Source organism: Ochotona curzoniae, unplaced genomic scaffold, assembly GCF_017591425.1.
Source record: "Ochotona curzoniae isolate NIBS_2020 unplaced genomic scaffold, NIBS_Ocur_1.0 contig_2404, whole genome shotgun sequence".
In the NCBI taxonomy this organism is placed as follows: domain Eukaryota; kingdom Metazoa; phylum Chordata; class Mammalia; order Lagomorpha; family Ochotonidae; genus Ochotona; species Ochotona curzoniae.
In genome coordinates this window covers 440,468-464,686 of record NW_024465451.1, presented here as the reverse complement: position 1 = coordinate 464,686, position 24,219 = coordinate 440,468, and the positions used below count along the sequence as shown (strand labels likewise).

The 24,219-nt window shown below is 42.5% G+C and overlaps 1 protein-coding gene across 4 annotated transcripts in view; it reads right to left on the bottom strand.

Annotated features, from left to right (window-relative positions):
* EPB41 (erythrocyte membrane protein band 4.1) overlaps positions 1–24,219 on the bottom strand; it is a 177,976-nt gene that overhangs the window by 11,191 nt on the left and 142,566 nt on the right. For 3 of the 4 annotated variants that reach the window (XM_040974059.1, XM_040974060.1, XM_040974061.1), the window contains one exon: positions 3,104–3,232. In XM_040974059.1, coding sequence (XP_040829993.1) covers positions 3,104–3,232 — 129 coding nt within the window. Of the gene's footprint in view, positions 1–3,103; positions 3,233–4,462; positions 4,910–24,219 lie in introns of all 4 variants that reach the window. The other variant, XM_040974057.1, reaches the window with a different exon arrangement.

Genomic DNA, 24,219 nt, shown 5'->3' with positions numbered 1-24,219 from the left:
GAGGAGACACTGTTATGGTTCATGGAGCCCCTTTCTTCCCTTCTCCTAACAGTGTTGCCTCAAAATGGTACCATGGCTTTGACATTTGCTTACAAAATTAAGCATCCATCATCCTAGGACCCTGCAATTCTACAACAGGGGTATTTTCATACAATAGCATATTATTCAGCGATTAAAAAAAGAGCAGGGCCCGGTGTGGTAGCCTAGTTAGATAAAGTTCTTGCCTTGAATGCGCCAGGATCCCATATGGGCGCTGGTCTGTGGCCTGGCACCCTACTTCCCAACCAGCTCCCTGCCTATGGCCTGGGAAAGCAGTCGAGGATGGCCCAAAGCTTTGGGACCCTGCACCTGCAAGGTGACCTGGAAGAGACTTGGGGTTCCTGGCTTCGTATCGGCTCAGCTCTGGCCATTGTGGTCACCTGGGGAGTGAATCAACGAATGGAAGATCTTCCTCTCTGTCTCTCCTCCTCTTTGTATATCTGACTTTATAATTAAAATAAACAAATCTTAGAAAAAAGAGCAAAATAACAATTCACAACTTGGGTGAACCCAAAATAATTATGTTCAGAGAAAGAAGTCAGAAAGAAGAGTATACCACTATAGACTTCCATTTAGAGGAAGTCTAAAAACAGGCAAAAAATACATTTGTGGTGGCAGACCTCAGAGCAGTGGCTGCCTGGAGGAAGAGGCACTGAGCGGAAAGGGCTGATGGAAGTTTCACAAGTACTAGCAGTGTGTCCTGGTCCCGCAGCTGTAGACATTTGTCAAGACTGATCAATCAAGCAATCAGAAGCTCAATTTTTCTGTCTGCAGATTTTTCTCTCTCCCTCCCCATAGTCACAAACAATTCTACCCTGACGTCCTATTTCCTTTCATGCCATTTCCCAAAGCATGAGGAATAAATACAAATGGGTCCTGGGACTTACATGTCAGGAAGAATAATGAAAACAAAAGCAGAAGCTGCTACCTTAATGACTAAATAATCCTCACAGCAGGTAGATAGCGGGCACTTATTGTGTGCCAGATACTCGGGGAGCATTTTCTGTACCTTAACTTGCTGACTCCTCACAAGGGCCCTTTGAGGTAGACCAAGTATTACTGCCTCATGTTTTGAAAGTAAAAAAAGGAAAGTAATTTGACTGCATATTAGCCAAGTGATGGTACAGGTTCAAACCCAGGAAATCTGACTCTAAATTCAATTGTCTCCCCTATTCTACCCTGTTGTCTGGCAATTTTTATTTTGGCCAATTGTTTTAAGCCTGGTTAAAATGAAATAAGCAGAGATGCATAACAATAGAGTAACAGTTATCATTTAAAAAATCTAAATAACACACAATATTTATTATTTCTTTGAAAGGCTAAGAGATAGGCACACAGAGATTTTACATTCACTGGTTCACTTCCAAAATGTCCATAACACGTGGGGCAAGGCCAGGCTGAGGCCAGAAACTTGGGGCTCAATCTAGGTTTCCCACCTGGGTGGTGGGGACCCAACTACTTGGGCCATCCTGTGCCGCCTCCTAAGGGACACATTAGCAGGATGCTGAAGGCAGAAGTAGATGTGGAAGTCACACTCAGGCCCTGTGACAGGGGACGTGGGCTTTGCTGAGTCAGACCTGATTCCAGTAACGACCAATTTTGGAGTCCTGTGTGCCAGGTAAATACAGTTCAGTAACGCTATAGAAGTATTTGTCACAAGAGAAAACCAAGATTCAGGGATTAAATGACTTGCCCCAGGTCACCAATCAGCAAGAGTTGAATTAAGGCCCAAGTCTCTCCAATCCCCAGCACAGGTGCTCTCTCTTCACATCCTGTGCCTTTACTCCTTTATGCTTCTTCTCCATGTTAGAGGGTGAATGACTGACAGGCTATACTTGGACCACCTGATCTTCTGTGGGCACTTGTGACCCTGGCTTTTGAAACAATTCAGTTTGAAGCATTAACAGCTTACTGCATATATACTTGTATATGCTACAAAACTTAAAACCTTCAAAATGGTACAGTGAGAAGTCCGTCCCCCTCAGGTTCCTGATCAGACTTGCGGTCTCAGTCTTTCTCAGAGGCGACTGCGCTGCCTGCTCTCCTTTCCTTCTGGGGGAGAGGGGGAGGCTACTCAGAGTGTCCTGATGTACGCAAGCCTCCACATACACACATTTATTTTACTTGAGGTGGCAGATAGGGTGGGGGCAGGGGAGGGAGAGAGACCCTACTATCTGAGTCATTCCTTCAGTGTCCCAGAGACAGGAATTCAATTTCGGTCTCCACGTAGGACCCATCACTGCTGCCTCAAAGGGTGCACACCAGCAGGAAGCTGGGCTCAGGAATGCAGACAGGACTTGAACCCAGACACTCCTTCACGGTGTACAGATGTCCCAAGTAGCCTCCCGACTACCGTGCCAAACACGCGCTCTGTTTTTTCTTTACAGCACTTACCACTGTCTGAAATCTATTTATACATCTGTTTATATCTTATTGCCTGTATATCCTTACTGGACTACAAGTTCCAGAGATTAGGAATTGTGTCCACTTTGTACACTGTCTCTGCTCAATAATAAATGTTCAAAAATATTTCTTGCAGGAATGAATTAACAATTCAGTTTATAGAGGGAATACTTTTTTTTTTTTTTACTTTTGACTTCTGTGAACAACTTTAAAAAAATCAACATTAGCCTATGCAAACTTTCAGAAATAAGGCATGTTTACAAGCAGAAATATTTTTAAAATTTAAATAATTTAAATCCTACTAACAACATCACAGTATAGATGCTAACATTTCAGGCAGGGGAGATGAAGGCTCAGAGATGTTCAATAACCTATGCAAGTTGATAAATAAGGGAACCAGGGCCTGAGATCAGGTGTGTGGACCCAAGCCCCAAGTTCCAAATCATTCCACTAGATCGTCTTCCTCCAGTGAACTGGGCAGATCAATCAGATCCAAGATAATTTTGTTCTTGACATTAGATTGGTAATTTCTCTCAAAAAGAATTGCTCCAACAAATCTGAAAGTATCTTCAGCAAATGAAGGGAAATCCTATGAAGAAAGAAGGTTGTTTATAGGGGTTTACTCCAGTCTTTGGTTCTGAGGCAGCAAATCGTGTCCTACCTGGGCAGCCTCGTAAGTGATGGTCTTGGTCTCGGTGTGGACAATAGGCACATCTTTGGTTGGGATTTCACTTTTTACAGCGTTGGCAGTATCTGAGATGGTGACAGTTTGAGTCTTCACCAGGGGAGGCTGTGAACCAGTACAGAAACAGTTACCAGAATCTTTCAGAAGGCGTTGGAGAACTAGTCTTCTGACATTGATCTGATCAAAGTGATGGATTTAACTAAGAAAAGGGAAAGCTCAATTTCTCAAGGTGTTTGCTCCATCCTAGACCTGGAAACTCTTCCAAAAACAGCCCTGACAAGATGTCATGTCATGAGGGATATTTAAAAAGCAGCATTACTGTAATCACTTTCATAAGCTTAATGGAAAGCCATAAGATCAGACAGTTACGATCAGTAATATACAACACTCCAGACTGACCTTCATAATTTGAATATAAGACTATTTGCCAAATAGCAATCACTTTCATTTGTCCTTGCGATTGTACCATCATAATTAAGAAAATCAGCCACATTTCCTCTGCTAAGTACAAATGGTCCATGAAACAGCAGTGGCACTGGAATGCATTACCCTGGAATCAATTAACTTCTTTCAAATCAATGTCAGACATTCACTTTGCAGTTATCGAGAAGAAAGAATATTTGAAAAACTGAAAAGAAATCAGTTCTACCACCACCAGATGATTAATCTCAGAATTTAAAAGAATGAACATTAGTGAGACGTCAGAGGCCTTCTTGTCCACCTGCCCACCCTCCCCAAGACATAAATCACCCTAAAACTATCATTTGATTGGGATAAGATTAAGTGCCATCCACCTTAACATCTTAAGATGTTAAGTGCCTTGAGTGCCTAGGATCAGGGAAGCCCCCATGGGTGGGGTCAGTGGGAGTGGTGGCTGCAGCATGTACGTCTTTCCCTGGGATCTGAAATCTCAGAATGAAGATCAGTTGTCCCTTTTAATTAAGAGTGTTGGGAGTTTTGGAGCATGGTCTCAGAACACTGAAGGCTCCTCACCACCAGAGTCTCAAAAGTTCACGTCCTTCCTTTCAGAGTTAATACTCATGCAAGGAAAAGATGAAGACCACCAGCTTTAGAAACATACATTGCTGGGGTTTCCTCCCCAGATTTCTGTCATCAAGGAAGAAAGCATTTCTAGCCATGAAGTTAGTTGCACAGAATTTCTTTAGCGTGATCAAAGGGTCAAAGGCTTTAATTTTACTGTGTGAGCTTGAAGACATGCAGCAAGGCCACGACCCTCATGCCACCACCACTCTCACCAACACCAGCACTTTCTCCACAGAACAGATTCTGGCCCTTTCCCAAAGTGCCACGAGAGCTGCATCACCCAGTTACTACCTGGAAACTTCGAATGAGGGTGGGGAACTGGTTACCCACGTGAGAGTCAAGAAATGATCCATTTTGCTTCTCGTGTGGCTCTGCTGGTGCAATGTGTTCTTCACTACTCTGTGCCTTTTCCTCCCCAGGTTGCAGCGGGCAGGTGGCTGGTGGGACTGAGGAGTTGCAGGCACTGGCCTGTTCCTCCATTCCTATATATTCCCCACTTGGGACTCTCAGCAGATCCTTAGCATCAAAACAATCAGCTTCCCCCTGCTCCTTCTCTTCCATTTCCTTGCCGCTTACGAAGACGCAGACAGAGCCAAAGCTTTGTGGCGACTCCGCTGGGGCAGTCATCTGGCTCTCACTAGGAACTACCGAGTGTGTGGGGCCCTCCCAGTCAGAGTCAGGGTTAGATAGCCCCTTTGTCACGAGAGCCACCTCCTCTGTGCGAATGCCATTTATATTCTACAAATGAATAACAACACAAATGCAAGGTTAGTAATAACGGGGGGAAGAATATAGTAAATGATGAGAACCAGCAATGATTTTTAAGAAGCTTCAAAAACATTAATATTAAGATAAACCAAGGATCTTAGCTCTTTAAGTAGGCAAAAGGTAGAACTTGTTCACAATACACTACCAGTAGCTTAAGCAGTTTCAATATCATTCTGGTCATATTTTCATACATTATTCACTTGAGAGATAATTCCAATGTGCCTCTCACAGGACCTGGCACTGTGAGTGTTCCTATGAATGTCCCTGTAGGATAGATTCTTCCCATACTTAAAAGTTATTTTTGCCATTATTAAATATCTACTTCATTGCTACGCACAGGACAGAATGTAATTTATGAGTCAATCAAAACATATTCTTGGGGCTGGTGTGGCACAGTAGTTTAAGCCACAGCTTGCAACACTGACATCCCATATCAGAGTGCTAGTTTGAGTTCTGGAAGCTCTGTTTCTGATCCAGTTTCCTGCTAATACACTTGTGAAAACAATGGGAGAAGGTCCAAGTACTTGGGTCCTTAGCACCCATTCAAGAGACCCAGACGGAATTCCTGGCCCCTGGCTCAGCCTGGCACACCCATCTCTGTTGAGGCCATTTGGAGAGTGAACCAACAGATGGAAGATCTTTCTCTTGGTCTCTCCCTTGTTCTGAAAAGATATTCTTCAAATAAACATTTTTTATTTTTTAAAGTAGATAACACACGTTCTTGAGAAGGTTGATCAAGTTAAGAGACGTTTCATGTCGCCAAGTCATTTGTGTCAGTATTCATACCTAAGAAGGAAGCTGAAATCTAGACTTCGGTTAGCAGGGAGAAAGAAGCTGAGAATAGGCAGCACAGACTCACTCTAATTATTGTCATGGCATCAAACACAGCACCACAAAGAGCAAAATGTGGGGCAGGCACTTAGGCTGCTGACTATGATGCCCGCTTTCTGTAGCAGAGTATCTGGAGTCAACACTGGGCCCTGGTCCATGAGTGCTTCCTGCTGACTCTGGGAGGTGGCAGGGATGGCTCCAGGCCTTGGGCTCCTGCCACCCACGTGGGAGATGTGGCCTGTGTCACTGTCTCCCAGCTGCAGCCCCAGGGCTGATTGTTGCAAGCATCAGAGGAGTGTCTCGGCCTCTCAAGTAAATAGGCCATCTAGGGGTGAATATTTCTTTGTTTGCAGACTAAAAATGACCTGGCAACTCAGATGTATTTTTTTTTTTCTACAAAAATGAATGCCACAATACCAACCTCTAAGAGAAACAAATCCTGGTCCTCACACCACAGGAAAAACAGTTCCAAAGTAAACACCTCAGAGAGAATATGTCTGGGGGGATATCATCACAACGGATGGACCTGTTCTTAAAAGTTCAAATACAGGCGCTCTAGGCAGAAGAGAAGGCAGTCAATCACACCAGCAGGAAACGGACGCAGGCCATTTGAAAATGAGCAATCCAATGGAAGCCAGGTGTCATGGCAAGTGACATGCATGTGCTCACAGCAAAGCAGGCAACAAGCCATTTAGGCGTGAAGTTTTGCAAAGATCATGTTACTATATTGCACACTACATAGAGACTCTATAGCAAAAAAGTATTCCTGGAGTGAACAACATCTACTGAAAAATTCAATGTAGACTACACCTTCACCTGCAGCCGGCATCCCATTGGGGCACCAATTTGAGTCCTGGCTGTTCCACTTCCTATTCAACTCCCTGCTAATGGCCCAGGAAAGCACTGAAGGGCAGCCCGAATGATTGGGCCCCTGCACTAGGCTGAAGACCATGGTAAAAACTCCTGGCTTCAGACAGGTCCAGCTCTGCAACCATTTGGGAAGTGAACCAGCAGATGGAAGAATATCTCTCTGGTAACTCTGTCTTTTAAATAAAAAAATAAATCTTAAAAGCCAGTATCCCCTATGGGCACAAGTTTGGGTACTGGCTGCTCTACTTCCTGTCCGGATCCCTGCCAATGTCCAGGGAAAGCCATGGAGGACGGACCTTCTCTTTGGGATCCTGGATGAAGATCCTGGTTCCTGGCTTTGGTCTAGTGCAGCCTTAGCTGCTGTGGCCACTTTGGAAGTGAACCAGTAGATGGAAGATATCTCTCTTTCTGTCTCTCTCACTCTTTGCCTCTTCCTCTGAGTAACTTGACCTTTTAAATAAATAGGCCAGCTTTGCTCTTGAGCCATCTTGAAACGTGCAATTCAAAAACATTTCAAACAGGGACAAACTGACTGGCTGGTGCTACAGACAAGCCGGGCAAACTGTCACTTCCAACACTGGCATCCTACAAGGGAGCCCTGGTTTGAATCCTGGTTGCTCTATTTCTGATCCTGATTCTTGCTAGCATACCTGGGACAGCAATGGATGATGCTTCAAGTGCCTGGGCCCCTTCTACCTACATGGGAGATCCGTATGGAGTTCCTGATTCCTGAATTGAACCTGGTCTAGCCCTGGTATTTGTGATCTTCTGGGGATTGAACCATCATATGAAGATCTCTTTATCTCTGTCTATTTTTCCTTCTGTTTTGCTGTCTTTCAAATAAATAAAATAGATCTTTTACAAAAATATGAGATGGGCCCGGCGCAGTAGCCCAGTGGCTAAAGTCCTCGCCTTAAATGCGCTGAAACCCATGGGTGCTGGTTCACTGTTATAGCAGGCCCACTTCCCTCGCAGCTCCCTGCTTGTGGCCTGGGAAAGGAGTAGAGCATGGCCCAAAGCCTTGGGACCCTGCACCTGCGTGAGAGATCTGGAAGAAACGCCTGGCTCCAGGCTTTGGATTGGCTCAGCTCCAGCTGTTGCGCTCACTTGGGGAGTGAATTAGCGGATGGAAGATGTTTTTCTCTGTCTTTCCTCCACTCTGTAAATCTGCTTTTCCAATAAATAAATAAATAAATAACTTGAGACAAGTTGAACATAGATTGGGAGGATCTTTTGTTGGCTGATTAGGAATATTGCTTTAGGGTGTCCAACATTGAACTGAGATATTGGCAAAAGAATTATCTCTGCAGATTTAGCAGACACACACAAAATATTCTTCCCAAGGGCAAATACATTTCCTCTTATTTAAAGTGAGAGTAATACAAAGCTCTTTTAAAAGCTCATGGAGAATGGAATAAAAAGATGCATATTTTATTGCAGAAGAATTTAAAATTCATGCACAGTTTTTCATAATACATGTTTTCTATATCATTAAAAAATGTATTTATTTGAAAGGCAGAATCACAGAGAAGGAAAGACAGAGGAAGAGATCTTCCATCCACCTGCCAGAGACTGTGCCTGGCCAAAGCCGGAAGTTCAGAGCTTCTTCTGGGTCTCCCACGTGGGTGTGAGAGCCCAAGCACCTGGGCCACCTTAAGCTGTTCTCCCAGGTTCACTGGTAAGGAGTTGGCTCTGAAGTGGAGCAGCTGGGACTTAAACCAGTGCCCATACTGGATGCCAACACTGCAGGATCAGGAGTAACACACTATGCCAGAGTGTTGATCCCTCATAACATTTCTGAAGATCCCTTGAAGTTGGTTTGATTTGTAGGGGTCTGGGTATTAAATATAATCACACATATAAAAATACTTCGTAGATTCCTAAGTACTGTATTGATTCACTTATTGCAACCAACCACTGAAACACAGAATTGATAATATACTAGGATATAGGGGAGCACTAGAATGATTCTGTTATTACATCATTAACATGCTGTATGACTTTTACTTTGAACCACTTCAACGGCAGAGAGAGGGAGACAGCTAGATAGATCTGTCACGGCTCTACCTCAAATGTACAACAGCTGGGGGTGGGGTGGGGGTGGGCCAGGCCAAAGCCAGGTATCCGTGACTCCAAGTGCATCTCCTGTTTGCTGCTCTTTCTCAGCGATATTAGCAGAAAACTAGATCAGAAGCCTGACAGACTCAAACCCTGACAGGGGATGAAGGTGTTCCAAGCAGAGGTTTTACCCCCCAAGTCACAAGGCCTGTCCTGCACTACTTTCTGGGATGATCATCTCCCCGTTTCTTTGAGTCAGACAAGCTGCTAAAGATCTGTTCAAATACACATCAGCTGGTAACAAACAAAACTTCTTATATGTTAGCCGTGAGTGCTATAAATAGCATATCCAAAGCCACTCACTTGGAGAATTTTAAGCTTTCCTCAAATAATTCATCACCATTGTGAGGCTGACTAATAATCAGAAAAATGAGGTGGGTGTTGTGGTACAGCAAGTTAAACCACCACTTGGGAACCCTGTGTCGCATATTCAAGTGTTGTTGTTTCTTTTTTTCTCTGAAAGATTTATTTATTTTTGTTTGAAGGGCAGATTTGCAGAGAGAAGGAGAGACAAAGATCTTTCATCCACTGGTTCACTCCCCAAATAGCCGCAGTGGCTAGGGCTGAACTGATTTGAAGCCAGAAGCTGGGAGCTTCCTTTGGGTCTCCCAAGGGGATGCAGGATCCTATCGACTTGGTCCATGTTTCACTGCTTTCCAGGCCATTAGCAGGGAGCTGAATCAGAAGTGAACAGCTGGGACTTGAACCAGTGCCCATATAGGATGCTGGCATCATAGCTGAAGGCTCAGCTTACTATATTACCATGCCAGCTGAAGTGTTGGTTTGAGTCCCAGAGACTCTGTGTTTATGATGCAGCTTCTTGCCAATGTAAGGCAATAGATGGCACCCCGAGTGCTTGTACCTCTCCCACACAACACGGGAGATCCAGATGAAGTTGTGGGCTCCTGGCTTCAGCCTGGCCCAGCTTCAGCACCAGCTGTTGCGAGCATGCGGGAACTTCTCTTTTTGTGTCTCCTGTCATTTTATTTTTCAAGTAAATAACAAACTTAAAAATTAGTGATTAGGAAAACACATAACCAGGTAAGGGTCAATTTTGTGTCAGCTTATTCTAGTTGTAAGTGATGTCTGTCCTCAAGAAATTGTGTCAAGTTGGGCATCTGAACAGTGCCTGAGGTTGGGTTCTTTTTTTGTCTCTGCTTGCAAGCAGAGAGCCAGCAGGTTATAAACGGCTCAAGAACTCGGGTTCGTGCTACCCACATGGGAGAACTAACTGGATTGACTTCTGGTCTTCCCGTTTTTGTCTGATCCAGTTTTGGCTGTTGTGGACATCTGAGGAGTGAACAAATAGATGAAAAAAAAAAATCTCTGTTTCTCTGTCTTTCAAATAAACTACTAAGAATTATAAAACTGTAAAAGAAAAAGGAGAACCTGGCCCGGAAGCCTAGTTGCTAAAACCCTCGCCTTGCATCTGCCAGGAACTCATATGGGTGATGGTTTGTATCCTGGCTGCTCCATTTTCCATCCAGCTCCCTGCTTGTGGCCTGGAAAAGCAGTCAAGGATGGCCCAAAGCCTTGGCACCCTGCATCCACATGGGAGACCTAGAAGTTCCTGGTTCCTGGCTTCAGACTGGCTTAGTTCTGGCCGTTGAGGCCATTTGGGGAGTTGAATCAGTGGATGGGAGCTCTTCCTCTCTGTCTCTCCTCCTCTCTGTATATCTGTCTAATAAAAATAACAAATAAACCTTAAAAAAAAAGAGTACTGTGAATTAAACATTGCTTAGGTTGGCACCTCCCACCTAAAGTTGACAGCTGCTTAGTAAAAATTAGATCATTTCCCCTCCAAAGCACATAGAGATGAAAAGTAACAGGTTTAGCCACAGTAGATTCAAATGAATAAGCATTTATTCAGTGTCTCCTATGTGTTAGCTATTAGAAATAAAAGGGGAACTGGTAACGAGCTGGGTTGGGACACCATTCACAGCACTCTCGCCCACAGTCATGCCAACTTCTTGAGCTGGCTCCGCTATCCAGATTCCTCGGACAACAAAGAAAACAATTTACTGGACGTCTCTCCCTCCCCCAGGTATGTGGGCCGTACTATGCCCCAACTTAACTCCCCTTTTCTGCTGCTGGGGCTGCATCATCCCTTTCACTCTGGTAGATGATACCATCACCCATCCTAGTCTCTCAGGCTCTGAGTCTTGGTGACGGTCGCCGCCAGCGCTGAAAGCATGACAGAAAGGGCAGTCCTTTCTATCCTACACTAGCATCTTTATGTGCTTGTCTCTACACTTACTACCTCCTCCAAATCACGACTAATGCCCTCAATAGTCTTTCTTCTTTTCTTCCGTCCTTCTCATCACAAACCTTTCTTGGAAGTATCTTCTAATCTGCCAGTAATGTGTATCTCTAAGTTATAACACTGAAATGTATATTTTCTAGCTTAAAACACTTTAGTCATCCTGCATTGCTTTCTGGTTCAAGTTCAGACTTTTTAGCAAGACAGAAGACTACAAAACCTGACCTGTACTTCTCTCCAGTTAATGCTGCTACACTTCCACACATTCTCCTGAAACTGTACGTGGTTCCTGGAATACCACATGCTTCCTTTTCCCTCCACGCCTTTGTAAACACTGATCCTTCTGCCTGGAAGCCAGTGCTTAGCACAAGCATCAGTCTTCTGTGAGTTTTCCCTGCGCTGTCTACACTAAATATTTATGGTTAAATCTTTTTTCCACTGATGTTCTCATTGTACTCAGTCATTGCTGGCAAATTTTGTCTTTTCAACTCAACTGTGAGCACATGGGGATAAGGACTAACTGTGTTTTACTTAGCTCTATATTATCTTGTTTTGGGCACATAACAATTCTCAGTTAAAGCCATGCTGAATAAACTCACATAATTTGAGAACATTAGCTAGTTCCTATTATGTTATCTAATAACCAAAATGCTTAGAAAGAACAGAAAATACTAATTAGGAAAACTGACATACAACATGTGCTGGTCACATTAACGTGCTTGCTTAGTTACAGTCTTAGCATGAAGATGTCATCAGCTCCATCTTATGGATTAAGCTTAGAGCTAGTCACAGACACAGCAAGCATCCAGACTCAGGGCTTGTCTTTTTTTAAAAAAAGATTTATTTATTTTAATTGGAAGTCAGAGTTATACACACACAGAGAGAGAAAGAGAAAAAGATATCTATGGGCTCCTTCAGTACTCAAATGGCTACAACAGCCAGAGCTAAGCCAATCCAAATTTGGAAGCCAGGAGCTTCTTCTGGGTTGCCAATCTGGCTGCAGGGGCCAAGGCTTTGGGCCACCCTCTGCTGCTTTCCCAGGCTATTAGCAGGGAGTTAGATGGGAAGTGGAGCAGCTAGGACTAAACCGGCATCCATATGGGGTGCGGGCACTACTTCCCATTGCTGAGTTGGCCCTTGGTCTGTCCATGGTTCTAAAACCTGTCTTCTGCCTGAGACACCAGAGGGCATTTAAGTAGGACTAAAGGACATGACCTGTCGGGCTCAAATGGATGCATACCAAAGCCAACTCTAATTCTGAGAAGCACAAAGATTGTCCAAAGACCTTTTAGCAGCCTTAGTGGTTGACACTGTATCTTTAAATATGCAGAGAAAGCTGAAAAGACTAGTTAGAAGAAGATGTAAAGTCTTCATGACATAAGACACCCAGAATTTGGCATAAACCGTCAACGAAGAGTTTTAACTGACAGCATTGCTGCCTTTGGCTGTGACCATCAGCAAAGGTCACCAGATTATGTAACACTGCACAGCTGCACATGTAAATGAGCTGGGAAGCTCTAAAGGGATTTTCAGGGATACGGCCATGTGTGAACAGAGCAGGGACAGGAAGGTAAAACTGAGATTTAAAGTCACTTCCAGGTGTTAATCCAGATGCTGTCTATCTGGGTTGATGGGTTGATGGGTGACTGGTAAGAAAGAAGTTGCCCATACGAGGGACTTTAAGGCTGAACAGCTGGTTTCAGGACTATGAAAAGGAAAAATCCCAGACGAACATTTAACAAAACATGAACATAATTTGAAGATTCTGCTTTTATTTAAATAGTGGTTCTTGATAACCATGATGATTCAGTATTTTTGTTTTAGGACTATAGAGTTAAATAAGAATTAAAAGGATTCATTTTGGTGCAAATGAACCTTGAAATTCATATACACAAGGCTGTGAAAAGATTATGAAAAAGCTATGCATGGGGGCCAACATTATAGCACAGTGGGTTAAACTGCTGCCAAAATGCTGGCATCCCAAATGGGCACTGGTTTGAGTCCCAACTGCTCCACTTTAAATCCCATAACTGCGCCTGGGAAAGCAGCAGCAGATGCCCAAATGCTTGGGCCCCTTTACCACATGGGGTATCAGGATGAAGCCCCTAGCTCCTGGCTTTGCCTGAGTCCCAGACATTGAGACCAAATGGGGAGAGAACTGGTGGATGGAGGATCTTGTCCCCTCTTTCTCGGTAATTTTGCCTTTCCAATACATACACACACATACATACATACATATATAAACACATGAAAATCTTTTTAAAAAGTTAAGCATAAATTTCAAAAATTGTCATCAAGATAAACATATTCTATTTCTACTTTCCCAATAATGTTTTTAAAGATTTGTTTATTTTTATCAGAAAGGCAGATTTACAGAAAGAAGGAGAAAGATCTTCCATCCACTGGCTTATTCCCCAAATGGCCACAACAATTGGAGCTATGCTGATCTGAAGCCAGGAATTAGAAGCTTCTTCTGGGTCTCCCACATGAGAACAGCTCCCAAGACTTTTGGGTCATCCTCTACTGCTTCCCCAGGCCACAAGTAGGGAGCTGGATGGGAAGCAGAGCAGCTGAGACACAAGCCAAGAGCCCATTTGGGATGCCAGTGCTTTCAGGAAAAGGATCAACCAATCAAGTCACTGTGCAAACAAGGAGGGGCAAGATGTTTTTTTGAAATACTCTTGAATGCATGTTTCTTGTCAGTTATAAATTACCTCTTACTTCACTGACAGATCCCAGATATCATTAAAATCGGGGTAAGGGTGTTTTACAGATTTTTCTTTTTTACCATTCCATTAAATGCAATTGACATTCTTTTGCTTTTGAGGTTATTTTTGAAGACGGTTAGATATGTGAAAATCTTGCTAACAAAATCATCCTACACAAGATCACAATGAAAATGTACCCTGAAAAATCCTACAATTTTTTTTCTACACAAGCAAGAGTCATTTAGGTTTTTTCCTGGAGGACTTTGGCAGTAATTTTCTCACACACCTTTGGTCACTGTTGCCAGCTTGGTGAAGAGTAATCCTATCTGTGGCTCACAATAGGAAAAGAATTCTCTTCTCCGTTAGAGGAGAAAGGCCCCTGCAGCTGTCTTGTGTAACCGTTCTCCGTATGAGACTCCCCAGTGGGCAGAGGGGGACAAACTATGGACAGTGCTGCCACTCCCGCCGTGCAGTGCCCGGGGAGCACTGCTAACCACTGCGACGAGGGAAGAGGCCAATGTGCTAGCCTCAGAGACTAGTCTCTCCCGATAACGTTATGTGGTTGATTCCTTATCCATTTACTAATGATATTCTTATTACATGTATAACTGTACACATGAGAGAGACATTAAGGTAATAGTGGTGGGATTCCAAATGATTTATATCGTGGTCTCTTAACCTTTTGAAATAAGTATATACTGCTTTTGTAACATAAAGGTAACTGGGCCTGGCACGTTAGCCTAGCAGCTAAAGTTCTTGCCTTGTATGTGCCAGCATCCCCTATGGGCATCAGTTCTCGTTCCAGTAGCCCTGTTTCCCATCCAGCTCCCTGCTTGTGGCCTGGGAAAGCAGTGGAGGACGGCCCAAAGCCTTGGGACCCTGCACCCACGTGGGAGACCTGGAGGAAGCTCCTGGTTCCTGATCGAGCTCTGGTCATTGTGCCCATCTGGGGAGTTTAACAAGGTAGAAAAGATCTCTTTCTCCATGTCTTTCCATCTCTCTCAACCTTTCAGATGAGCAAAATAAATCTTAGAGAGAGAAAACATCACCAGCTAGAACTCTGAGGAAAGAAACTGTGATGAAAAAGCTAAAACAGGCATACTATGAAGATTTTAATAAATATCCTTGAGGGCCCGGTGGCGTGGCCCAGCAGTTAAAGTCCTCACCTTGAATGCCCTGGGATTCCATATGGGCACCGGTTCTAATTCTGGCAGCTCCACTTCCCATCCAGCTCCCTGCTTGTAGCCTGGGAAAGCAGTCGAGGATGGCCCAATGCTTTGGGACCCTGTACCCGTGTGGGAGACCTGGAGGAAGTTCCTGGATCCTGGCTTTGGATTGGCACAGTACCGGCTGTTGCGCTCACTTGGGGAGTGAATCATCGGACGGAAGATCTTCCTCTCTATCTCTCCTCTTTTCTGTATATCTGACTTTGTAATAAAAATGAATAAATTTAAAAAAAAAAATAAATATCCTTGAGCCACAATCCTCAGGAGGAACATTTTATAGGCCATTTTTAGCAGCTAGTTTTGAGTTCTCGTAAATACTTTTTCTTTAAAAAAAAAAAAAAGGAGAATATTTGACTGATTATCTTTGCAGTCATTTAAAAGTGCAATAGATTTATTGCTGCTCTGATATATATATATATTCTATAATTATTGCTCAAACATCTGCTTCTCGAGATGACAAAAAAAAAAAAAAGCCCCAAAACAGAAAAACCTGAGATTCCACCGACATTTCTAGGCACTTTGCACAATGTAATTGTGAATCTACTGCATCTATTTAACTACCATTGTTTTTCTACATTTCTTCATTTTATTCTGCCATTCGGTCAACTGCAATGATCCTTACAACTGGCCTTTTGGGGTGAGTATCTGGAGTAGTGGTTAAGAGACCAAGGGATGCCCACATCTTGCATCAGAAGGCCTGAGCTCAAGCCCTGGCACCACTTGCTTGCTGTTAGTGCACGATCTGGGAAGCAGCTGGTGACAGGTCAATGGCCGGGTCTCTGTCACTCACGTGGGAGACCGAGACTGAATTCCCGATTCCCAGCTTCTGTGTGACCCAGACGCTGCTGCAGGCATCTGAGCTGTGAGCCACTGGATGAAAGATCTCTGCTTATCTGTCTAATAAAAAATGAAAACAAAAATGTACATAATAGACTTGCCTTGTAAGTACTGCTTAATTCTCATACCGTAGTACATTAAAATGCAAATGTCAGGGAAACTTATGTCAAACTTTTATTTGTGCATTTGTATGTCAAGAAAAAAAGAATTTGTTAGACTTTTTAATGGTCTTTATATAATTTTGAAAAATAAGTCTTTTTTTTTTCCCCCACTGCACAAAGCAAGTTTATTAATGACAGAAGCCTCCTGCCAGAGAGGTCAGGAGTGGGGCTCCTTGAGTGCAAGACCCCACAAGTCAGTTTTACAAGAAAAGAGTTTAGAGAGGGGGTGGTGGGACTGGGGACCGTGGTTCACAAACAAACTTACGCCCACAGAGCACATGACCCTTGCTTTGCAAACCCAGTAAGAAATGCTTTGTACTGCAAAGTCTCCTAGAACCAGTAGGGATCGAGGTTCTCCTGCTAAGTACAGAAGGAAGATGCCCAGTAGAAGATTCCAGCTCCTGGTTCTTCACTGAAGTAAACAATAAGTATTATAGTCACGTACATGATCAACAACATATTTAAATAGTATCCCCAAATGGTCTGCACCATGCAAACTAAAAATACAGAATCCAATCCTGATAAGATCCCTTAATTGCGAGTGCTTTGTGTCTGCATTCTTAGCATGGCATGATTAGTTCCCAGCAAAGAACAACTTTAGAGAGCCTGGGGGAAAAACTCTTTATAAAAAGCAAAATATGTCATTATACACTGATATCTGATAAATTTCTGTGATATCTTCATTTTAGAAAAGTTATTAATATTCATGTTTCTTTTTGGTTCTGGAGTAACCAGTAGGAACATTATGTTAAAAGTTTTAAAATTTAAAATGAATGTTTTCATGTGGGCACTTGCAATAAAAGATATATGGTAATGGCTCCTTTTGCAAAAGCCACGTGTAAACAGCACATAAAGATGACAAGTCAAGCGGCAGTAGCCCATTCTTCAGCCAAAAAAGGAAACAAATGAAGAAAGAACAAAAATTGCTAAAATGAAAAACATCCCTTGATTCTCTACCCCCAAACGCTTAATAAATAATAGTTTTGTTATATTTTCACTGGAAAACAGGCCACAAGTGGTTTAAAAAAGATAGAACAATCACAAACACGCAGTATGGGGATAAACTAACAACAGAGTAACCAACCATGTGGCTGGAAAAATGTGACTTCAGAATTCTGTCTTTCCTCCACAGTGTGACAACAAATACATTCATCTCCATTTTTTTCTCTCTTCTGCGCCTTCCCTAGCTTCATCATTGTTTGTATGCTGTTGATCCATAGCTAGAATTACACTCTTGGAGTGCTCACTAGCTTCTCCACGAAACTCAAGTCATTTTCATGGTCTACTGCTATTCTCTGGCACAAAAGACTACATCTGGATAAAATCTGGATAAGTAAGCTTATTCAGGAAGATGCTGGCTTATACTAAGTTGATAAAATTGCTTATTTTAGGAAAATAAGTCCACAGTGCAGCCTTTCTTTCATAAATGCCAGGAAATGAAAATTTCCAATGACAATTATCCTTCAAACATAGTTTTCTAATTTCCTACACAACACTGTTATTAGATTATCCCCAGAATAGGCAAATGTAGCAGCAAACAGTTTTAAAAACCATGCGTTATGCAAAATTTTAACTATTAGGCAATAGAAAATTTTGCCTTTACACAGCACTCACCAGCAGGGACTCCACAGACCAACTGAGTATTCTCAAACCTGAGTAGATGTGTAGAAGCCAAAGTGCTTAAGCAAATATTAAGGGTTATACTAAGCAAGTTTAGGAGACCAGAAACCTTGGGATACCAGGTTTAATTTTACTACACTATGAAGGGTCAGGGTGGGGAATAGAGATGCAGAGGAAGGAGCTATAACCGGTACAAAAATCCTGAACATTTAGGATGGAACAAAGTTAAATTTGTTGGCATAATCTTACAGAAGTCCTAGTTCCAAACTGATTAAAGTCATAATAAGCTTAAGAAATGCATTCTATTCCAATTTGATATCTAGAGAACAATTTCCATTCCACAGAACTAAATGCAACAGAAAAGTATTAGATTCTAACTAGTTGTGTCTTCACCCTAGAACAATGAAAACAGTTTTCTGTGTTACCATTGTCAACAAAAAGTAATATGGCTTTGGGGGAAACATTGCCAGATTTTACACAACTCAGACAAGAGCATAAAGTACATAGCTGAAGCTAGTAAACTAACTGCTCCAATAGGTAGTGTTAGTTTTAAGTAATCACCTGGCTAATACAAAAAAACCCTAGAACTGTGAGAGAAAGATAAGGAAGGGAGAAAGCGATACACCTTAAAGCAACAAGCTCTCCTCACACCCCCAGAGCCACACCCACTCCACTCTGCAAACTCTTGAACAATCAGAGAGGCAATACTGGAAGGCTCATAACTACTAATTTGTGCAGTGCTTTCTTAAACACACACACACACACAAAACAAATTGAGCATGTTAAAATACTTCTAACAAATGTGACAATCCATGTTATTATAGTGACTCATTAAGTTGGCTGGAAACTTTTTTTTGACAATATCAACAAGTCAAAGAGTTTAAGGCTGATACTTAAACAAGTATAATGAGATTTGAACATACACCAATATGTTGTGTCTGTTTTAGGATTAACCAGAAGACGCTTCCTGGCCCACAGCAATGAGCATCATTCTATAGTGTGTGAAATCACTGTCTGTAATACCAGCATCCCACATAGGTGCTGGTTCGTGTCTCAGCTGCTCTGCTCAACAATTAGCTCCCTGATAACGGTCTTGAATAAAACAATGGAAGATGGTCCAAGTGCTTGGGTCCTTGCCATCCAGGGAGACAACCCAGATAAAACTCCCAGTTCCTGGCTTCAGCTTGGCCCAGCCATTAGGGGAGTGAACCAGCAGATGGAATATTGATCTTTCTTTTTTTCAAGATTTAAAGAAAATTTTTTATTGGAAAGGTAGATATACAGAGAGAAGGAGAGACAGAAGGATTTCTGTCTGCTGGTTTACTCCCCACAAATGGCCACAATGGCCAGAGTTGAGCTGATCCAAAGCTAGGAGTCAGGCATTTCCTCCAGGACTCCGGTGTGGGGTACAGGGTCCCAAGGCCTTGGGCAGTCCTCGACTGCTTTCCTAGGCCACAAGCAGGGAGCTGGAAGGGAAATGGAGCAGCCCCAAAATGAACCAATGCCCATATGGGATTCCCGCACATGCAAGGCAAGGACTTAAGCTACTAGGCACCCATGCTGGGCCCACAAGATTGATCTTGATCTCTCTCTCTCTCTTGTTCTCTGGCTTTAAAATCAATAAATCAATAATTAAAAAAAACCTGAAACATCTTGATTAACTGTTAATGGATAAATACTTTATTCAACTGAGTGTCAGAGCTAAAGAATCTTGGACAAAGGAATTGAAAAGAATATGAATTCAGGGATTTATTAGAAAGCTCCTCCCCAACCTCACTGCAGATCAGAGGATTTATCAGGATACAACCATGTCGAATAGGGACCAATTGGGGAATTCTCCTCAGAGAAGTCTTTTATTTTGATAGTAACAATCAGATGGGGGGGGGGACAATTTTAAAATGTTTTCCTTAGGTGAAAATCACTTCCCTTTCTGTAGCATGTTTGTTACACACATAAAACTTGGCTAAAGAGAAAGTGAATTTGGCAACTGTTTTCTTTATCCTTAGGGAGAAATGGAGGCAGACCTTTAAAACATCAAAAGAAGGGAGAATATGGGATCATCCCTGAGTATGGTAAGATTACAGATAACATGGCCCAGCATAATGGCTCAGTAGCTAAATCCTCACCTTGCACAAGTCCGGATCCCATGGGTGTCAGTTTGTGTCCCAGCTGCTCCACTTCCCTTCCAGCTCTCTGTTTATGGTCTGGGAAAGAAGTGGAGGATGGAACAAAGCCTTGGGAACCTGTGCCCACACAGGTGACCTGGAGGAAGCTCCTGGTTCCTGGCTTTGAATCAGCTGCTGTGGCCACCTGGAGAGTGAACCAGTAGACAGAAGGTCTTTCTGTCTCTCCTCTCTGTAGATATGCTTTTCCAATAAAAATAAGTAAATCTTGTGGGGGAGAAGAGGTTACAGTAAACACAGCAATTCAGAAAATGGATAGACAAGAGGGCTGTGTGGTTATTACATTTTAGATTACATTTTGGGTGTACCCTAACCGCCAGATAAATAGAAATGAATGCTTTTTCTTTTGCTTTTCATTTCACAATCAAGACAACATATACTTTGACACTAAGGAAGATGCTAAGATAGCAATGATTTCTTCAAAACTATGGACAAAAAAATCAATCAGTCTTGTGGTATTAGAGGCCAGCACACTAGCCAGCAGCCAAACTCCCACCCTCTCCTTGCTTTGTCTGGCTATGGACAGAAATCATTTTGCATGTCTAGATGCTTCAGGAAAATACACAATAGTGTATATGAAATTCAAATTTCCATCTCATCAGTAAAGTTTGATTGAAACAGTCATGCTCCTTCATTCCAGGTATCAGCTATACTGTTTTCACTCTACAATGGCAAAAATGAATACTTGTGAAAGTATTCAATGCCTGCAAAGCTTAAAATCTTCATTGTCTGACTCCTTAAAAAAATGCTTGCTAATCTTTGATTTACCTTATATACAAAATCTATAATTATTTGAAACATTTGGCATTGTTAGGAATATATCACGTAAAACAGAAGAAAAATGCATCAAACTGCAATCCGCAAAGTGTTTTCAACACAAATCTCTTTACGATTCCATGCTCCAAGATGAGTTCGTATATACACACATGCAGTCTAGAAAACATGTTACAGAGTGAAAATATTTGGCTATTACCTGTGGTAAATGGTTAGAAGTTTTCAATGGAATCAAATTATAAGACACTAACAAGAGAGACTGACACCTACTATTAGAGGAACACATAGAATTCTTGAACAACCAGGGACCACACTACAGGGCTAACAAGAAAGACAGTGGGTTATGGGCTGCATACAGATTTTCTTTATTACTAGTATGCATTGATTAGACACACTGTGACTAATTTGGTACTAATTTAAATTGCAGTACTAGAGACTTCATGTGAAAAGTTAGAGCTTACCCACTGTCACCTGTAATTAATTATTTAATTTAGCTTAACAATATTATTTGTTATATTCAAGGCAACATGGTAACTGGGATAAAAAGGTGACACTTCAGAAACAAATCAAGGGCTGTCACTTTTAAGAATCTCAGTTGTGGCATAGCCTGTAAAGCCAGTGTCAGCATCCCTTAATGGCATCAGTTTGTGATTCGGAAGGTCTATTTCCAACCCAGCTCTCTGCTAATGGCCTGGGAAAAGCAGTGGAAGATGGCCCAAGTGTTTAGCTCCTGCCAATCATGTGGTAGACGCAGATGAAGGTCCTAGCTCCTGGATTTGGCCGGACCTAACCCTGGCTGTTGTGGCCACCTGGGGAGTAAGGATAGAAGAGCTCTCTCTCCTCTCCCAACTCTGTAAATCTTCCAAATAAACAATTTTTTAAAAACAGAATCTCACTGTTTTGAGGAGAAAGGCCCAACTAAAAGGATTAGGTTAACAACATTTCAAATATAAAGGTACTTCAAAAGTTTGTGGGAAGTTGAATGAAAAGGTAAGTTAAGGGCATACAGCTAGTCTGGAGGTTATAGATCCACATCCCACATGTGAGTCCCTGGGTTTAATCCCCAGCTCTGGCTCCTGACTCTGGCTTCTTTCCTAGTGGACCCCAGCAAGCAGCAGCGATGCCTCAAGTAACTGAGTTCCTGACATTCCTGGGAGACCTAGAACTGAGCTGCTGTTTGTTTGTTTCTTATATACAGAGAGAGGAGGGACAGAGAAAAGCTTCCCATTCCCTGGATCCCTCCCCAAATGGCTACAACGGCTGGGGTTAGGCAAAATTGAAGCCAGGAGCCTTGAGCTTCTCATATGGGTGTCCAAACCCAAGCACCTTGGTGGTCTTCTGCTACTTTCCCAGAACACCGGCAGGAAACTGGATCAAAAGTGGGGCAGCCAGGACTAGAAGTGGCACTCACACGAGATGCTGACTGGGCAGGCAGAGCCTTAATGTGCTGCACCACAATGCCAGCTCCATGGATTTAAAAAAAATTTTTTTTTGCTCTAAAATAAACACTATTTAATTCTATTTTTCCATAAACTTTCTGAATTAAACTTGTATTTCACATTACTTTTTCTAGCGAGGATCTAATCATATCTAGAGTCAAACAGAAAACACGTTTCTATGACTCTATCATGTTACACTGGTATAATTCAAATCACTTGGGGCCACTCAAATATGCCAAGTTTAGCTGAGACTGTCAGAGAAGGAAAGCAAATTGGAATGCAGGCTCTGGTAGTATTTTCAAAAAATAACAGTGATGCTGTCGTGGCAACAGACTCTGAGTACAAGAAGTTCCAAAAATGACAAAACTACCCCATCCCTACTTTCCTTTTTTTAAAAAAAATTCCTGGTGCCTGCTACTTACAAAGAAGTTGAGAACATAAGAAATTTCAAAATCTTTCAGAGAAAAAGTTAATGTATGTGACATAAAGCTCAATAAACTGTGAGGGGGCAACCTGTAACCCACATACCCAGGGAGAAAAAAGCTGATGAAACAAAGAAATCTAGAGAAAAGAAAGAAGAAAAGCAGAGGAATAATATGCTAGGAGGAAGGCCGGAATAGATCTGGGTATCATGGTTAAGTTATGAGTGAGAGAAATGTGACCAATTCTATCATGAGCGTTCTCTTGATGCAAAGAACTCTCGTGCGAAGGGAGAAAATTCAGTAGAACACCTCCACTTAAGATCAGCAAGTTGAAAACCACAGTGAAAGTACTCTAATAGATTTAATATAAGATCACATTTTATATACAAACTCAAAACTATCCAAAATAAAATGTGTTGCCTTGGGAGAACTAAGTACAGGTAGCAAGACACATTCTCATGGTTCCTTAAGTCTCCAAGTGTGACTGTACAGTAGGGTCAAATATTGGAGGGGAAAGCCTGATTCAATTAGGAGTTACCCAATGGTGAAACTCTACTACTACCGCCTCTGGCATCCCTGCAATGGACTGCAGAGAAACTAAGCAATGCAATGAATAAATGTATAGCAGTCGCTATATTTTCCTCTTTGTTGTTTCCCTGTATTTTGCCGAGACAGGATTCTACATATAAAGACTTTTTAAGGTGAAAGAGGTGACGAAAGTAAAAGATTAAACTGTCTTTACTGATTTGAGGACCAGAAGGGAGAGTTGGCCTTCTATATCTATTCTCCACCCCCTTCACACCTCTTTAATTTTTAAATCAGTGGCCCAGATGCTCTGCTTCCAATTCAATTGCCTAATGATGCACTTAAGAAGGCAGTAGGGGATGGGAGGAGGACTTGAACCCCTGCCATCCATGTGAGAGACCATGATGGAGTTCCTGGCTCCTGGCTTTGGCCTGGCTCAGGCCTAGCCATTGCAGTCACTTTTGGAGTGAGCCAGTGAATGGAAAATGTCTCTTGTCAGTCCCTCCTCCCCTCTCTGTGTTACACCGCCCTTCAAATAATTAACCTTTTTTTTTTAAAGATTAAAAAAATAATAATCTGTCATAGGGCCAACACCATGACACAACAGGGTCAGCCGCAGAATCCCATATGGGTGCTAGTTTGAGGCCCAGCTGCTTTGCTTTCAAACCAACTCCTTGGTAATGGCCTGAGAAAGCAGTAGAGGAGGGCTCAAGTTTTTAGGCCCCTAAATCCATGTGAGAGATCCAGAGGAAGCTCCTGGCTTCAGACTGGCTCAGCTATGTTCACTGCACCCACTTGGAAAGTGAACTAGTGGATGGTTCACCTCTTTGTTTCGTTCTCCCTTTCTTATTCACTCTCTGTAACTCTTTCAAATAAGTAAGCAGGGGCCAGCATGGTGGCACATCATGTTAATTCTCCCCTGCAGTGCCAACATCCCATATAGGTGCTGGCTTGCATCACTGTTGCTCCACTTCTGGTCCAGTTTTCTGCTTATGGCCTCAGAAAGCAGCAGAGGATAGCTCAAGTCCTTAGACCCCTGCTACCCAAGTGGGAGACCCAAAAGAAACTTCTGGCTCCTGGCTTTGGCCATTGCAGCCATTTGGGAAGTAAATCAGTGGATGGAAGATCTCTGCTTGCCACAAAAACCTGCTTTTCAAAAGAAAAAATCAAAATAAATAAATCTTTCAAAAAAATGCAAATAAATCTAGGTCTGCTGAGTAGCCTAGTGGCTAAAGTCCTTGCCTTGAACGTGCCAGGATCCCATATAGATGCAGGTTCTAATCCCTGCAGCCCTGTTACCATCGAG